Raw genomic sequence first — 14678 nt, 5'->3', positions numbered from 1 at the left:
TATAAAAAATATTTAAAAAATTCTTTTTGTTCGATGATCCTAATATCTTTAAAATCATTCCTGCAAAATTTTATAATTTTTTTAAATTAGTCGGCAACGACCCAGTGAGAAATTTCTTACCGGTCCAATATCGGTCCAATATTGGGAGCCAAGAGACCAATCATCGGTCCAATAAAGGCTCCCAATATTGGACCAATATGGGCTGATGCTTGGGATGTAACGGGTTCGCCAAGCATCGGTTGTTAATATTGGTCCAATATTGGCCGAATATTGGCAATCAAGAGAAAAAATTTTTTTAAATAAATTTTTTTAATTAAATAATAATAATAAAAAATTAATGTTTAATTTTTGTTGAATATATTTATTTGTTTAATTATTTATTTTTAATAATTCATGTAAATAATAAATAATTTATTATTTATAAATTATAATTATTTAAAAATGCAGCAACTATTAGGAAATAATCGAAATAGCATTCTGCAAAAAAATTCTATCATTGAAAAATCAATGATAGGCGAGAGATATCCGCGTCATTAAATAGATTCGCAGATAAACTCTGGTCTCGCGACGAATCTCTCGATACTTATATACACTGGAGTCGCCGTGTCAGTTGCGAGAACGGTTACAGCGTCCCTCTTTCGGCAGAGATAAGAATTGTCACGTAAACTGCGGGTATAATAAGGCCGTCGGTAAAGCGATTTAGCAGTTTACGTGACAATTCTTATCTCTGCCGCAAGAGGGACGCTGTAACTGTTCTCGCAACTGACACGGCGACTCCAGTGTATATAAGTATCGAGAGATTCGTCGCGAGACCAGAGTATATCTGCGAAACTGTTTAATGACGCGGATATCTCTTGCCTATCATCTGCGAATCTATTTAATGACGCAGATATCTCTCGCCTATCACTGATTTTTCAATGATAGAATTTTTTTGCAGAATGCTGTTTCCTAATAGCTGCTGCATTTTTAAATAATTATAATTTATAAATAATAAATTATTTATTATTTACATGAATTATTAAAAATAAATAATTAAACAAATAAATATATTAAACAAAAATTATAAACATTAATTTTTTATTATTATTATTTATTTAAAAAAAATTTTCTCTTGGTTGCCAATATTCGGCCAATATTGGACCAATATTAACAACCGATGCTTGGCGAACCCGTTACATCCCAAGCATCAGCCCATATTGGTCCAATTGGGAGTCAATCGGCGCCCAGCACGGCAACCAATATTGGACCGATATTGGACCGATTAAAGTCTATTGGCAATTTCTCACTGGGGACTTTAGTCGAAATATAATGGAATGGTTCATATGCATATTATATAAATTAATAAAATATAAATTTTATATTAAATTTGAAATTGTAAATTATTAAATAATTCAATTTTAAAAATTCCTACAAGTTATCATTAAAGTAATTTTCATAAATTCATAAATTTTATTGATTTAATGTAATATAAGATTATTTGAGGGGCTGATATAAAGTGGTTTAAAAAAACATTGGGAGAAAAAGTGGGATAAGTGACTTGGTAGCAAAAATGGTTTAAAACAATTAAAATATTTATCAATAAGTTTATTACACGAATGACTTGCAAAATATTAAAGTTTTTCTTTACTATTTTAAATATTTTTTGATCATTAATTATAAATAATTTATCCATAAATTACAAAATCATTTTAGCTCGTATTTGCGCCCAAGTCACTCATCCCACTTTTGCTCCTAATTACCACTTTTACTATCAACCCCTCATTTCAAAGTATTGCGTTTATTCTACCGACTGACAACCGGGTCGGATCCAAATGATAATTTCAACAAATATCAATACAAAAAATAATAATTAATTGCAAAAGATAAATACTAATGACAATTCATTGACAGTTCACTTTACACATTTTTTTATACACTTAAACGCAATTTTTTATTACATAGACATTTGAAAAATCCTAACGCTTGGGGGTACGAACCTACGCCTAACCGAATATTTACGCACCGAAATCTCGCACGCTAACCACTATGCTACGCTCGCATGATACTCTCAAATACTCTCAAGTGTCACTAGCTCAAATAAAACTTGCAGAATTACTACGCGTCAATGATACCGCTATATTTTCAATACTTTATTGAATGTATATTTAGGACTATTTCAATATTTCGTTAAAAAAGAAACTTGTTATATTTTTATTATTATATAATACATACATTGAATAATTGTTTTTCAATATAATAATATTGAACGTAATAATATTAATAATTTTAATTAATATCTCAATAATAATAAATTTATTATTATTAAGATATTATTAATTAACATTAATATTATTGAGAATTAATAATAAATTATCAATATTAATATTAATTAATAATATATCAATAACAATAAATTTATTATTATTAAGATATTAATTAAAATTATTAATACCCAGGCGAGAACTGACGCTGGATTCAGGCTTTACGGAACCTTCGTTGAGGCTTGGTCAACATTGATCAAGCCTTGGTGGGACGGCGGAACGAAGGTTGCTTCTAGCTATAATGTAACACTTATTCAATATAATATGAATATATGAATTGTATATAATAATAATAATAATAATTATTATTATTATTATTATTATTCCCCTATTTCCTCTTTTATTTCCCCTTTTACCCCTTCCAACCCTACATCCAACTTTTTCCCTAACTTCTCTATTCTCCTATTCGAATCCTCCTGCATTTTTTTAGCATTTCAACTATTCCCCCTTCCTCCATTTTTCTTTTCTTACTTTCCCCCTCATTGCTATTCGGACTTGAATTTTTCTCCCTCTCACTTTCCATCTCCTCACCTTCCTCCCCCCCTTTCTTATCCTTTTGTCTCCATGACGCCATTGTTGCTGGTGAGTTTCCCACATCAACTTCAGCTAATTTTTCAAAATTCGATTTTCTTCCCCTTTTTGTACCCTTTGATTTATTCTTTTTCTTTTCTTTTTCCCCTTCAAATACAATTTTCCTCCTGAAAGCCTTCGGCGTATTTAACGCTACTTCCTTTTCCCCTTTTCCCCACGCTCCTGCACTCACTACACTAGAAAAATCACTTTCAATCTGATCTTTCTCTAAAGCTGCGTCTTGTCTCCCTCTGTTGTTTTCTACGCTAACTTTTTCCCCAAGAGACATACCTAACTTACCGACCCACCCAACTTCAAAAACCCTCTTTTAAAAATTAAAACTTTTTACAAAATTATCCTAAAAATACATTATTTAGAGATATTGGGGTGGTAGTGGAAGTGAAAGAATTCAAAGGGGTTAGTAAAGGGGAGAATGGTTTGCCAAGGGTATGGGTGATAGAATTGGGAAGTGAGGAGCAGAGAAAGGAGGTCTTGAGAAATAAAAGTAAATTGAGGGGTAGAAAAGAGAGAATAGAAGAGGACAAGACATGGGAAGAAAGAAGAAGGGGATGGCTTTTGGAAAAAGAATGGGAAGGGACTGTATATGGGTAAATGGAAGGAGATGGGTAGTGGATAGAGCGACAGGGATGGTGGTGAGCGAACAAGGGTGGCAAGAACAGGAAGAAAAGCGTAGTGAGGGAGAGGAGGAAATGGAGGAACAAGAGAGATTGGACGAAGCAATGGGGGGGCGTTCGAGTGGGCAGAGCCAAGATAGAGGTTAAATAGAAGGGGTGAAAGTAGTAGAGTAGAAAAGGAGGAGATTAAGGTAGTTTTCTGGAACATCTCTGGGTGGAGAAATAAGGAAGAGGGTTTCTGGTCAAGTTTGAAGAGGTGGGATGTATTAATGTTAAGTGAGACATGGGTGGAAGGGAGGGAATGGGAAATAGTAAAGAGGAAATTGCCTAAGGGGTTTAAGTGGGTGCAGCAAGATGCGAAAAGGGAAGATGCTAGAGGGAGAAGTGCGGGAGGTATGATTTCGGGGGTAAGATTGAATATTAAGGAAGAAGGAGTTGGGAATGAAGGGAATAAAGAAGGGGTTATGGTCAGGAAAATAAGAGTAGGGAGGGATGGGTTGAATATTGTGGGAACATATAGAAGGAGGGGGGATGGAAAAGGGTGGGAGGAGTTGGAGGAATGGATGGATAAGGGGAAAGATGAAAAGGTTATAATAGGGGGGGATTTTAATGCATGGACGGGGGAATTGGGAGGGGAAGAGTGGGATGAAGAGAAGCAACATCATGTGAGGGAATCGAAACATAAAGAAGTGGATAAAGAGGGGAGAAAAATGTTAAGTATAATAGGGGAAAGAGGGTGGTTTATTTGTAATGGGAATGTTAAAGGGGACGAGAAAGGAGAATACACATTTATAGGGAGGGGGGAAACGGTAATAGATTATGTCATCACGAACGAAAAGTCAAAGGAGGAAATAAAAAGAATGGAAGTGGGAAGAGGATAAAGAACTCGGGACATTTTCCGTTAATAGTAGAATTATGGGGGATGGGAAAGGGAAATCTCGGGGTGGGTCATAGCGGAGAAAGTATGGAAAGAAAAAAGAAGATGGGGAAATGGAAAGTGGAAAGTTTAAGGAAATTTGAAGATAGGATGCAGGAAAAAGAGAAGGATTTTGAAGAAGAAGGAGAAGTAAATTTTAGAGTAGAGAGATTAAAAAGGGTAATTAATGGGGTTGTGAATGAAATTAGAGAGAAAGAAAGGGAAAAGGAAAATGTCTACAGAGGGTGGTGGGATGAGGAATGTAAAAAGAGTAGGGAAGGGCTTAGGGAAGCTATAAAGCAGTGGAGAAGAGGATTAATCGAAAAAAAGGAATACAATAAGAAGCATAGGGAGCATGGCAAGTTGATAAGGGCAAAGCGTGAGAAGGAAAAAGAAAGGTATATAGAGGAAGTGCAACAAGCGATAAAAGAGGGTAAAGAGTGGGAGGTTATAAATAAGGGGAGGAAGAGGGGGAAGGGTATAAATACTGAAATTAAAATAGAAGAATGGACGGAATATTTCAAGGGATTAAGTGGGGGAATGGAGAAGACAGTTAGGGGGGAGGGAAGAAGAAGAGGGGAGGAGATGTCACAGCCAGAGATTAGTAGGAAAGAGGTGAGGGAAGCAATAGATAGGTTAAAGAAGGGTAAAGCGGTGGGGGGCCCTTGCGAAATCGTTTTACCAAATGTCTCCCCACGTGGGTATACATTTGGGATACATTTGGGAGACATTTGGTAAATTGCTTTATAATTCTGTTAAAAGACAGAATTTGATGAAAAAAACGATTGGAAATTGAAAAGGAACATTTGGAGAATGAAATTATGCAAATATTTTTATAAAGAAAGCTTTGAATAATTAATAATTAACTGAAATGTGCAAAAATGTCATTGTGATTTTATAGCAAGGTTATTTTTCATAATTACTTATGAAAACGGTGTAAATAAAGGAAAAAATAGTGTATATTGTTAAAAGAACGTAAAAATATTAATTACATCTATTAATAAGACTAATTAAACAATAAAACTTGTAATTTAATTAAATGCAAATGGTAAAGTGATATTAAAGTAATATCTACTTTACCAACAACTTATTCTATTTCAGCATTAGAAAGACACTAGAAACAATCAAAAGTCCCTAACGGCAGATATCCCCGCGCGGCGTTTGGTTTGACGCAATATTCTACAGGGTGTTCTTTTTTTAATGATGACAGAGAAATGCTACTTTTATATTAAAGTAACTTACGGTTATTATTTCTAATTGTAAAATAATTACCGTTTAAATTTTTTAATTATAGTCACCATCAATATTTTCTAAAAATTAAATATTCTCACCTTTTTTCCAGGGCATGTTCCGAATAGAAAAATTGCATTTAGGAAAAAGGAGGAATTTAAATATGTATTATTTTTATTGGCCAAAAGTCTCTATCCTTTTTCTCTTTAAAAGTTAAAATAAACATTATATTTTTTAAAAATGATAAATATTCTTAGAATTTTTCTCAATGGAGCAACGAATAAAAACATTGCGCTTTTTGTAAATAGGAGGAGGAAATATTTAATTTTTAAAAAATAAAACATAATCCCAACCCCTCAAAAAAAATTGATGCTTTTAGACGAATAAAAATAAGAAACAAACTCCTCCTATTTTCAAAATCAATTTTTCTATTTGTTGGTTAAGTTAAACAAAATGGAGAAAATACTTAATATATGAAAAATAAAACATTATAACCTCAACCCCCAAAGAAAAAATGGTTGCTTCACACCAATCAAAATAATAAACAAACTCCTCCTATTTTCAAAATCAATTTTTCTATTTTTTGATTAAGTTATACAAAATGAAGAAAAGAATAATATTTTTAAAATAAAACATATAATCCCAACCCCCTAAGAAAAAATGGATGTTTTAGACCAATCAAAATAATAATCAAACTCCTCCTACATAAAGAAAGAAAATTTTCTATTTGTCGCTTTAGTTAAACAAAATATGAAGCGAATATATTAAATTTAAGCTCAACCCTTTACAAAAAATAGGGGGTTTATATGTTTTATTTTTTAAATATTAATTAGATTCTCCATTTTGTTTAACTCAACCAATAAATAAAACATTGCATTTTGAAAATAAGAGGAGTTTATTTTTATTGGCCAGAAGTTTTTTTTTTTTAATGGGTTAAGACTAAATGTAACTTTTTAAAAATTAAATATTTACTCCCTTTTTGTATTGTTGAACCAATCAATAAAAAATTTGTTTTCTTTAAGAAGGAGGAGTTTGAATCTTATTTTTATTAGCTAGAAGTATATTTTTTGTAAAGGGTTGAGCTTAAATTTAATATATTCGCTTCATATTTTGTTTAACTAAAGCGACAAATAGAAAATTTTCTTTCTTTATGTAGGAGGAGTTTGATTATTATTTTGATTGGTCTAAAACATCCATTTTTTCTTAGGGGGTTGGGATTATATGTTTTATTTTAAAAATATTATTCTTTTCTTCATTTTGTATAACTTAACCAACAAATAGAAAAATTGATTTTGAAAATAGGAGGAGTTTGTTTATTATTTTGATTGGTGTGAAGCAACCATTTTTTCTTTGGGGGTTGAGGTTATATGTTTTATTTTTCATATAATATTAAGTATTTTCTCCATTTTGTTTAACTTAACCAACAAATAGATAAATTGATTTTGAAAATAGGAGGAGTTTGTTTATTATTTTCATTGGTGTAAAGCAACCATTTTTTCTTTGGGGGTTGAGGTTATAATGTTTTATTTTTCATATATTAAGTATTTTCTCCATTTTGTTTAACTTAACCAACAAATAGAAAAATTGATTTTGAAAATAGGAGGAGTTTGTTTCTTATTTTTATTCGTCTAAAAGCATCAATTTTTTTTGAGGGGTTGGGATTATGTTTTATTTTTTAAAAATTAAATATTTCCTCCTCCTATTTACAAAAAGCGCAATGTTTTTATTCGTTGCTCCATTGAGAAAAATTCTAAGAATATTTATCATTTTTAAAAAATATAATGTTTATTTTAACTTTTAAAGAGAAAAAGGATAGAGACTTTTGGCCAATAAAAATAATACATATTTAAATTCCTCCTTTTTCCTAAAATGCAATTTTTCTATTCGGAACATGCCCTGGAAAAAAGGTGAGAATATTTAATTTTTAGAAAATATTGATGGTGACTATAATTAAAAAATTTAAACGGTAATTATTTTACAATTAGAAATAATAACCGTAAGTTACTTTAATATAAAAGTAGCATTTCTCTGCCATCATTAAAAAAAGAACACCCTGTAGAATATTGCGTCAAACCAAACGCCGCGCGGGGATATCTGCCGTTAGGGACTTTTGATTGTTTCTAGTGTCTTTCTAATGCTGAAATAGAATAAGTTGTTGGTAAAGTAGATATTACTTTAATATCACTTTACCATTTGCATTTAATTAAATTACAAGTTTTATTGTTTAATTAATTATAATATATAATTATTTTTTCCTTTATTTACACCGTTTTCATAAGTAATTATGAAAAATAACCTTGCTATAAAATCACAATGACATTTTTGCACATTTCAGTTAATTATTAATTATTCAAAGCTTTCTTTATAAAAATATTTGCATAATTTCATTCTCCAAATGTTCCTTTTCAATTTCCAATCGTTTTTTTCATCAAATTCTGTCTTTTAACAGAATTATAAAGCAATTTACCAAATGTCTCCCAAATGTATCCCAAATGTATACCCACGTGGGGAGACATTTGGTAAAACGATTTCGCAAGGGGGAGATGAAATGGAAGCGGAAAGTATAAAGTTTGGTGGGGAAGTGGTCGAGAGTGAAATGTGGAGAATAATAAATATGATATGGGGAGGGAAGGGATGGCCAGAAGATTGGAAGACGGGGTTAATTGTACCAATTATAAAAAAGGGAGAGGGAAATAAGGTAGGGGAATATAGGGGTGTGACGCTTATGCCGGCTGGTTATAAGGTATATGCGGAGGTAGTGAGGAAAAGGTTGGAGGATAAGGTGGAAGCGTTAGGGTGTATACCGGATAATCAGACGGGATTTAGAAAGGGCATGGGGACTTTAGACAATATTTATGTTTTAAATTATTTAGTGAGTAGGAATTTGGGAAGAAAGGGGGGGAAATTAATGGCAACCTTTGTTGATATAAAGGCAGTGTTTCCATCGGTGAATAGGGGTCTTTTATGGGAAGTGTTGAAGGAAAGAGGGGTGGAGCAAGGGTTAGTGGAAAGGATAAAGGAATTTTATGAAGATACGAGAGAAAGGGTAAAAATTGGGAAGAAACTGGGAAAAGTATTTTGGCTGGGAAGAGGGTTAAGGCAAGGCTGCCCTCTGAGTCCATTACTATTTAATGTATTGATGTCTGATTTGGAGGAGAAAATGTATAAAAGGGGTAAAGGCGGTGTTATTTTAGGGAGTAAGAGGATCTTTTCGTTAGCGTATGCGGATGATGTTGTTTTGATGGCGGAGGAAGTGAATGGAATGAAATTATTATTGAACGAGTTTGAAAAGTATGTAAGGGAAAAAGATTTAAGCGTGAATGTTGATAAAACAAAAGTATTAAGATTTAGAAAGAGAAAAAGAAAGGAGTATGAGGTATGGAAGATGAATGGAAAGATAGTGGAAGAGGTGGATGAATTTTGTTATTTGGGATATTGGTTTAGTTATAATGGAAGAGCGGATATGAATGTAAGAATGAGAGTAGAAAGAGCAGGAAGGGTAATGGGTCAAGTGTGGGGAATTGGGAAAAGAAAATTTAAGGATGACTGGAAGAGGAGAATATGGTTGTTTGATGTGTTGGTATGGTCGGTAATGAGTTATGGGGTGGAGATATGGGGGTGGAATGAAATCGGAAAAATGGAAAGAATGCATGAAAGGTTTCTAAGATGGACGATGGGGGTAAGCTGGAATTGCCCGGGATATATGTTGAGGGAGGAATTGGGAAGGGAGAAATTGGTGTGTAGGCAAAGGAAAAGGGTAATGGGAATGGAGGAAAAATTAAAACAAGGAAGAGGGAGTTGTTTGGCGAGAAAATGCTACAAAGTTATAAAAGATGAGGAGGAAGTCAAAAGAAAAGGGGGATCGAAGTGGGAAAGGGACAGAAGGGTAGCATTGGAAGAAGGAATAAAATGGGGTGGAGGGCAGGAGTTTATAAAGGGATGGAAAAGAAAGGATTCTGAGGAAAGGTGGGAACGAATAGAGGGGTCGCGTTATAACAAATGGTATAGGATGGTAAGGGGGGAGGAAATGCCGAAGTATTTAGAAAAGATTAGGAAGGAAGAGAGGTGGAGCAGAGTGTGTAAATTTAGAATGGGGGAAGGTGTGAATGAATGTAAATATTGGATGGATGAGGGGGAAAAGAAGTGCAGAATATGTGAGTTTGAAAGAGAAGATTGGGCGCATGTGTTGGAAAGATGTGTGGGAGGAGGAATGGATGAAAAAAGTGTGGGTGAAAGAGTGAGTTGGATTTTGAACGAAAGTGGACAAGGTGAAAGATGGATGTTTGGATTGGAAGAAGCAAGAAAGGAAAGAATGATTGGGGTAATGTAAAATGGGGAGGGAATTTTTTATTTTTGTTGTTTGTAGAACGGAATAATGGTTCTTTTCATTTTAATAATAATGAAAAAATTTTTTTTTTCGGATGAAGCCAAAAGGCAAGGCAAAAGGAACGGGAAACGGAAGCCCGGGCACATTGGTAGAGATTAGACTAATAAGTAATGGCGATTAGTAAATAAGTTGCGTAGATATAAGTGCGTTAGTAATAAGGAATTGTTTGTATTTTAGGTTAAGGAACAATGTATTTTTTTTTTTTTTTGGAGTCTCGAACCCTACAGTAGTAGGGAGAGTAAATAAACACACACACAAATTATTATTATTATTATTATTATTATTATTATTATTATTATTATTATTATTATTATTATTATAGTAATGAATATTATTGATATTATTTTTATTCATGTTATATGCGTTTGTTTGGAAATAAGTTACTATTATAATAATTATATTATTTTCATATAAATAATATATTACTAACAATAAATGTCATTTGAAATAGTAATATTAAAAAAATAATTTTAGTAAAAAAAGACAATTTTTCTGTTAATCGATACATTTTTTTCACGATTTTTTAATATTATTTACAAACATGTTCACAAGTTTTTATTCACAACACAACACACAATTTTATTATTTTATATAACGCTTAAAACAAAGAATGAAAAATATTCGCTCGCATGTGGGATCGAACTCACGACTCCCACCCCCCTAACGCATACCGGAAGTATTCAACGCACGCATTTAACCGCTCGGCCACAGAAGGCTGGAAGGCACCTCGCCTAATCTACTATTTCAATGCCAGCGCCGTCACTCAATATTGGTTCAGCATGGGACACCAATGTTCGTCCCATGCTCGATTAAAGACTCGGTCAATCTTGATACAATATTCACTTTACCATGTGCACTGAACAATATTAAATATCAATATTTATAAATTATTTATTATTAAAATATTTTTTATGATAATTTTATAAGTTAAATTATATATATTATTTTTTTTCTTGTACAGTGTCAAATTATTATTTTCAAAGTTTGAGAGTTTCGTTTATCTGAAAAATTATTAGTGAAAAAAATGTTCATTAGGTAGTAATAAATATTTATGCTTAGTAGTTTTACACTAGGATTAACTGTTTAGTAAATATTATCAAAAAACTATTTTTTGTCAAACGCGCGCGACTAAACACAAATAACCTTGATACTCCAGCATTACCAACTCAACACATACGTTAAACTCTTGTGTTGGCAATGCTAAAGTCTCAAGGTCATTTGTGTTTAATCGCACGCGTTTGACAAAAAATAGTTTTTTGATAATACATATTTACTAAACAGTTAATCCTAGTGTAAAACAACTAGGCATAAATATTTATTACACCCTAATGAACATTTTTTTCACTAAAAATTTTTCAGACAAACGAAACTCTTGAACTTTGAAAACAATTATTTGACACTGTGCAAGAAAAAAATAATAATGTATAATTTAACTTTATTTATATAAATCTTATATAATGAATAATAATAATAATAATAATAATAATTATTATTATTATTATTAATAAATTAATAATTAATATAAATAATATACACTAAATAAATATTAATATTTATTTACCAATTGATATCTTAATAATAATAATTAATAATAATTTTTAAATAGTATACAAAATTATCATAAAAAATATTTTAATATTAATTAATTTATAAATATTTATATTTAATATTTTTAAGTGCACACGTCAATAAATAAACTGTCAAGATTGATTCAGGCTTGAATTAAGATCAGATGTTCGAGCTTCACTCACGAAGATTGACCGAGTCTTGAATCGAGCATGGAACGAACATTGGTGTCCAATGCTGAATCAACATTGAGTGACAGCGTGGTATAAAGACTGCTTCAACACTAGGTTACCCAGGCTGGGCGTTCAAGGCTCAATAAATCTTCAATCCATCGTCAGCATTGGTCTTTCGCGCCTGGGATCATTACCTTCAATATTACACGGAGAAAAAGGAATAGTTGACACAATCAGATAATGGATATCACAGCCATATTATATTGAAAAATACGGGATATCCATAGTTAAGGTTGCTGCATCCATATTCTATGGCTGGCTGTATATTGTTGGAGCAGCAAAAGATCTATGGTTGGGTGATCCATAGTAATGGAAATGGGAAACAAAAAAATTAGAATCACTCAATTAATTAAATTCTATGTCACTTGAGATATTTTATACACATTTTTGTTAATTAATACACACCACTTATTGAATAACCGCATATTTACGAAATAAATTATTAACCGATGGGGGAGACACGAACCCTAGACCTAACGCATACTAAACACTAACGCTATCCACTACACTATACACGCAACTACAATATTTGAGCATATAATATTCCTTATATACTCTACACATATTTCATGAAAATGAATTTACATAAACACAAATAGACAATAACGATAATAAATAATAAACAATTGTAACACTATTTATACACAATAAACTCACAACGCGATTATATAGACGTGACAGGAAACCGACGCGACGGACAAATTGAGACGTCCATTTTTAAATGGATGCCATGATAATGAATTGCGCGCAACATGTATCGAAATTTTGAACTAACTATGGATCTCCCAACCAAAGTTTATATGGATGAGGCAGCCATATGTGAAAATCCATAGCATGAATTGTAAGCCCAACCATGCCTATGGATGTCACATCCATATTTGATTCAACAATATAATATGGCTCCCTCATCCATTGAATATGGAATGTGCTTCCATTCTGAAAGTTGTCTCTTCCATTGAATTGGATAACACAACAATATTCTGCTCAACAATATTTTTATGGATATCTCTTCCAGACCTTTTCTTTCCGTGTATTATATTGAGAAACAATTATTCAATTATTATTGAGATATTATTAATTAATATTATTATTAATATTAATAATTTATTATTAATTCTCAATAATATTAATGTTAATTAATAATATATAATATTAATTAATAACGAATTTTTTTAATTATTTAATTTTTAAAAAAGTCTCAATAAATAATTACTTAATATATTGATTAGATTCATTTATTAATAATTATTTTCTAAAATAATGCAATTACTTGTAATAATTATTTAATTTATAATGTGACAATAAATGACGAGATCCGCAGTCGGATCCGCCCCAGTACCGAGCCAGTACAGACTCAACATATCCGTCATTCTTCCGACGCCGCAGAAGAATAAGATCCGCCGGCGGAAGAAATCAATGGGAACTGTAGTACTTAATGATTACTATTATGCCACAAAACGTTACCCGGTTTTAAAAAATATTTTTTGCAAAAAATAAGCATTCAAGTGCTAAATTCTCAGTTTCCTGGCATGTCCCAATGTGAAAATGAAAGTTAATAAATTATATAAATATTATTTTTAAGCGATTAAATACAAATTTACACTTTGATAATAATTTCAAATAGTTGTACTTTACAAAGATTAAAATAATTGTTACATTACTTGATATTTTATTTAAAAAATATTATCTTGAACTTTGTCCATCGAATTAATTCTCAGTTTCCTGCCATCATAAAAAACGTTAAAATTATTAAGAATTTTCAGTCCGATTAATTCACCATTTTTCACAGTGCTTAGTAAAGTTTAACTAAATATGATATTACTTGCATTTTACTTAACTTGCAGTTCAATTAACTAAAATTGTGTACTTTGTGACTGAAATGGCCATTTGGTCAGACAAATTCTCAGTTTCCTGGCACTTTCTGACAGAATACACATGTGCTTAAGATGTAAAATTTACAGTTTTTATTTTTTTGACTGCGGCCACTTTTAGGTAACTTTGATAATACTTTTAACTTCAATCTAACCTACTTTTTAAAACCTGAACGTAAAAAAAATATTGTGCCAAAATTTTCTTCATTTTCGTCCTTCGTTTGTAGAACTACCCATATACAAACCAAATAATAAATTCATCCTATAAATTAATAATTATTAAAATTATTATTAATAAATAAACTTTATTATAATATTGTACTTAAAGAAAAAAAAAATTATATGTATTTTCGTTTTTAAATATATTACCATAATTATTTTGTAAAGTGTTTTAAAAGAACACACTTTTTTAACTTAAATAACTGTTTTAAAAAAGTTAATTTTAAAAAATTAAATTTATTTACATGCTTTTAAAACGAGGAAAACTGTCGAGGCCCTGATCAGAGCCCTATTTCATATCTAGTGAACACCCCACTTAGGGTTTTGGCCAGAATTTCTGGTCAAACCCATAAGATAAAAAAATTCTTAAAATTATAATTACTCCGTATAATTATTCCGTTTAATTAATTTCTTCAATATTGTTTATAATTTTATTATGGGAACTAATTTAAAAAACTTAATTCATTTACACTTTATTCAAACGAGGAAAACTGTTGAGGCCCTGATCAGAGCCCTATTTAATATCTAGTTAGTGAACACCTCACTTGGGGTTTTGGCCAGAAATTCTGGTTAAACCCACAAAATAAAAAAATTCTTCAAAACGATAGTATAATTACTCCCTTTAATTGTATTCTTCAATTGTTCATTATTTTTTATTAAAAGTAATTTTAGAGATTTAATTTTTACCCTTTATTTAAACAAGGAAAACTGTCGAGGCCCTGATCAGTACCCTATCTAAAATCTAATGAAC

At 31.3% G+C, this 14678-nt stretch overlaps 2 protein-coding genes across 3 annotated transcripts in view; both read left to right on the top strand.

The window, feature by feature from the left end:
• LOC122502350 (neuropeptide Y receptor type 2-like) overlaps positions 1-14678 on the top strand; it is a 94804-nt gene that overhangs the window by 23101 nt on the left and 57025 nt on the right. The window lies entirely within an intron of this gene.
• On the top strand, positions 8200-9981 carry LOC122502364. The gene has a single exon (XM_043612383.1). The coding sequence runs from the start codon at positions 8200-8202 to the stop codon at positions 9979-9981; it is 1782 nt and encodes a 593-aa protein (XP_043468318.1).

The sequence above is a fragment of the Leptopilina heterotoma genome, unplaced genomic scaffold (genome assembly GCF_015476425.1).
Source record: "Leptopilina heterotoma isolate Lh14 unplaced genomic scaffold, ASM1547642v1 Lhet_228, whole genome shotgun sequence".
NCBI classification, from domain to species: Eukaryota; Metazoa; Arthropoda; class Insecta; order Hymenoptera; family Figitidae; genus Leptopilina; species Leptopilina heterotoma.
This window is presented reverse-complemented; position numbering and strand designations above follow the sequence as displayed.